The sequence below is a fragment of the Limulus polyphemus genome, unplaced genomic scaffold (assembly GCF_000517525.1).
Source record: "Limulus polyphemus unplaced genomic scaffold, Limulus_polyphemus-2.1.2 Scaffold1535, whole genome shotgun sequence".
Lineage (NCBI taxonomy): Eukaryota > Metazoa > Arthropoda > Merostomata > Xiphosura > Limulidae > Limulus > Limulus polyphemus.
Window position 1 is genome coordinate 41,691 of NW_013667145.1, and position 4,515 is coordinate 46,205.

Below are 4,515 nucleotides of genomic sequence, written 5' to 3' on the forward strand. Positions count from 1 at the left end.
TTAATAAAACTGGTTTATTCCTTCCGAATACAACTCTGCGACACACTTAATCTCAATACTCGCGCTAAAACAACACTGTAACGAACGAACGTTATCTTCAACAATACCGTGTGACTACAGTTCAATTACTCACTATCTCTGACTGCACACACATTACCTTCCCCGCTTTTATACCAGCGTAACCTATTTCTAGTAAGACCTTGAACATTCGACAAAGTACATGATAATTCTAGAAACGTTGCGTCACGTGGTCATGTGACTCGCTGACGCAACACAATATAACTGGAACTTATTTAAAAAAAAGAAGATATTTTCAAAATTTTTTCTCTTTATTGTTTTTAATAGTCAACCAAACATACGACAGTTGTTACCGTGATCTGAATACGAATATCTCTGAATGTATCAAGCCTCTTCAGCGCTTGCCTCGTCACGGAAAAGAAGAAAATAGGAAAGACTTGTGTTGGTGAGTGCGACACCATTCTTGATGAAGAATGATCATCCGATAACACTAGTAGTGAGTAAGGGTTCAGGGTTTACACTTATTAAACACATTACTATAGGATAATAGTAATCACAGGAGGAAAATAGAAAGTTTATTTTCCAAAGGCATTCGTATTTTAGGGTTTCTTAAGTTGTAACACGCTATTTTAGAAGTAGTATAAGACAAATATAACGTCTAACGTAGAATTTACACATTTAAAACAGCAACTTTGTAGACTTATTGTCTATTTATAATTAAGCACAAAGCTACATAATGGGCTATCTGTGCTCTGCCCACCACGGGTATCGAAACCCGGATTCTAGCGTTGTAAGTCCGCAGACATACCGCTGTGCCACTGGGGGCTTGTAGACTTAATTAATAGGAAGTCATTTCAGTCACTGTTGTACTGCCAGTAATACCTTCATCATTCATGTATCTTAACAAATGTTTATGGAATTTTATGCAATTCTGGAACCATTTGATGTTTTGTTTTAGCAATTTAATAACCGAAATGTTTATTATAACTATGATTTATTTTGTTCTAAAGATTAAACAAATTATGTTAATATTTCACATCGAAAGAACAAACTAGACACAGTGGTAATGACATTTTTGTGACATTCCAGTGCCCGTAACGTGACACTGAACTGTGTTATCAGTGCTGTGAGAAAAACTTGTAATCAGAAGGCAGTGAAGTTTGCTCAACTAATGCTCCAGATGGTGACGCCATCTTTAAACTCAACTTGTGCGGCTATTTCAGATGACTACTGTTCAGGATCGAAGATGTTCTTTCTCATCAATTCAGCTTTTGGTGTTTGTGTTGTTACTTTCTTAATTTTAATTTTTCACACTCATTGGTGTTTCTGTAGTTAAATTTCATGTAATTATTATTGTAGTTATGAAAGACGTATGTCTTTGAAAATGTTAAGGATTCTTTAATAAATAATGTTTCTCAAACCATTGTATTTTTCTGACGAATCTTAACTTCATTTAGAAAATCACGCGCTCTCTATATTAATAACTTGTTTATTAAACCTAATCACAGCACCAGTTATTTCCAAATAGAATGTACAACTAGTAACCCCTGTTGTCACCCGGTGGGACAGCGGTAAGTCTTCGGATTTACAGTACTAAAATCAGTGGGTTCGATTCCCCTCGATAGACACAGCAGATAGCCCAATGTGGCTTTGCTATAAGAAAACACACACATATTAATCCTCTTATCTTATAAAGAAATCATTATTCTACGTAACGACAAGAAGACGTGAGTACTGTAGAATTAATTGGAAGTTTTTTTAAGGGCATAAACATTTGCAATGCGACGAAACGTTTATAAATACCTTATTTATATACATATTCTCTACGCAATTTCCCCCTTTTTAACGTTGTCATGTTGGTAGCTTTTCATTTCTATATTTATATATACATACATGTACAACAAAAACTCGCACACACATACATACGTAAAAACAAACTTGCCGACACAAATTACAATGAGACATCCCCATATAAGTTTGTGTATGTTGCTAAACCGTTACCTCATCCAAGTAAATGAATAAAAACTCTATAATCCGAGCGCTTTCGAAAGGCGGACCTTTCTTCTTCAGGAGCAAACTCTATCAAGACTTCTTGAATCTACGTGTTTTTCTAACATCATGAATTTATCCAAGTAAACATATGGTTGACATTTACTTACTGCGTAATATGTAATACCAACAAACATTATAGTACACCTAACCAGCTTATATTTACCACAGTTTAACGTTCAAAGTTTTTTTCCGAGTTTAATAAAGTCATATTTTGTACTACGTTCTAACAGACACATATTACTTACTGTCTAATATTGCTGATACACACAGTACCGCTTAAAATAATGTACAAAAAACTGTTTGTTTGCTGTTAAGCACAAAGATACACAATGGGTTATATGTGCTCTACTCAACGCGGGTATCGAAAAACTAGATCGTTAGCGTTATAACCCCTCAGACTTAGCGCTGAGAGAGCGGGGGACAATGAAAATATTAGAGTATAGTTTCATCTAAAACTTTTTATGTTTGTTTTGGAACTAATTATTATAAAATAATAACAGTGTACCTCTAAACGCGGTATGTTAGTTTTTCCATGTTTTACACATACAGATATATATACGCACACACACGTATTTCTTTAACACATCTACAATTAGAATTACTACTATGCCTTCATTTGTGTATTTTGTTAATCGCTCGAACTATCCATAAAGCCCTCGAGACAGTTAATATTTTCCATTGTTTTGATAAAAGTGACCATCTGAATAATTGTTATTGCAAGCGCCAAAATCGAGAAAAAGGAATTAAACATGTGACAAAAACTGCCCACTGATTAAATGATAATGTTTCGCTAAGTGCAAAACATGATCCAAAAAAGTTGACACTGTATTAAAAAAATTGAAAAGGAGGGAGAGAGAGAGAGAAAGAAAATTTTGTTTGTTTATTCACCTAAGCGACATCGTATGTACAGAATGGGCTAAAAACGGCCACTAGAGAGACCTCTAGGGCGCAGGTACCTAATTTTAAAATGGAGATCGGAGAGGAGGCAACCTGTGAGTATCACCCTACTTACTCTCAACGGTTTTGTTTTGTTTGTTGTAAAGCGCAAAATTACACAATGTGATATCCGTGCTCTGCTCACCGAGGGTATAGAAACCCTATTTTAAGCGTTATAAGCCCACTGACTTATCGTTGAGCCACTTTGGGGGGGGGGGGCTCTCATCGGAGTAGCAGGACTGATTGTCATTCTTATAATGATTCATAGCTAACAGTGTAGAACGTATTCTGAGTAGTAAACTTTGGTGTGTATATATATATATATATGCTAAGATAAAATATTGTTTGCATCAGAATTTCGTACAAAGCTATACAGTTGCTAAAAGAAAAAAAAACTTGTGAATAGTAGAGCCACGGCAACAATTGTAAACATCTTTAATGAACGTTTCTGAATTACACATATTCCATCTATAGCAAATCTATGAAAATAACGAATCGAACAATCTTTAGTATAATTAATAATATAAAAATACAATGAATGTTATTGGGAAATTATAAAGTCCAAGCCTCAATAGAAATTCAAACTCGTTCCCACTAGCTCTATTCAAATTATTCTATATTAGTAATTATACTAAAGATTGTCCAATTCGTTATTTTCATTTATATTTTGTAATTGCAAAATGTTCATTAAAGATATTTACAATTGTTGCTGTGGTTCTATTATTCATTATCAGACTTCGTTGTCTACCAAATGAACCAAAAGAGCACGTGACGGGCGATAAGAATACTACAGATGCTAGGCAGTATCCATGTAGCAGCATCGTAACAAATAGGCAGTTCTGAAATAAGTAAACGTGAAGGGAATCATACGAACGTGCATAGAACTATTAGGAGATTTTCAAGTTGCACGCATAACGTTAGGTATAGGGCGAAGCTGGCAGGTTGTTTAGAATAGTGCTCTTTGTTCTCCCTGTTGATAAAGTCAAGTAAATTACGATTTTTATGACATTTATACACCCCGTTGTTTTGTCTCTGTGAGTTTAACCTAAACAAAGGAATGAATGAATGTTTATTTTAGTACAAAGCTACAGAATAGGCTTTCTATGATGTGTCAGCCGCCTGGATCGAACCCATAATTATAACGTTTTACTACTGGGTCATCGAGGGACCCTGAATAAAGATTTTATTTAAATAGTAAATTTGATTAACCAGAAATTCATGACAAAAACGACCTTGACGTTTTCTTATAAAGAAATTAGTATTGAATTTATTTGTAATTTTTTAGCACAAGGCTGTACAATGGGCTATCTATGCTGTGTGTTTGTGTCTTGGGGATCGACCCTCGAATTCTAGCGTTATAAATCTTCAAGTTTACCGTTGAACAATCGAGGGGCGTGACTGTGGAAAAATAAGTTAGTATGTTAAATCAGTGTTTAAGTCTGACGTCCCATTTTATCTATCTATCTATATATATATATATATATATAGAATAAGCAACAAAATCTGTTG

At 34.5% G+C, this 4,515-nt stretch overlaps 1 protein-coding gene across 1 annotated transcript in view; it reads left to right on the forward strand.

The window, feature by feature from the left end:
- LOC111086900 overlaps positions 1-1,419 on the forward strand; it is a 14,729-nt gene extending 13,310 nt beyond the window's left edge. The window contains exons 4-5 of the mRNA XM_022391631.1: positions 346-463; positions 1,108-1,419. Coding sequence (XP_022247339.1) covers positions 346-463; positions 1,108-1,354 — 365 coding nt within the window. The 3' untranslated portion in view covers positions 1,355-1,419. The remainder of the gene's footprint in view (positions 1-345; positions 464-1,107) is intronic.
- The last annotated feature ends 3,096 nt before the right edge of the window (positions 1,420-4,515 follow it).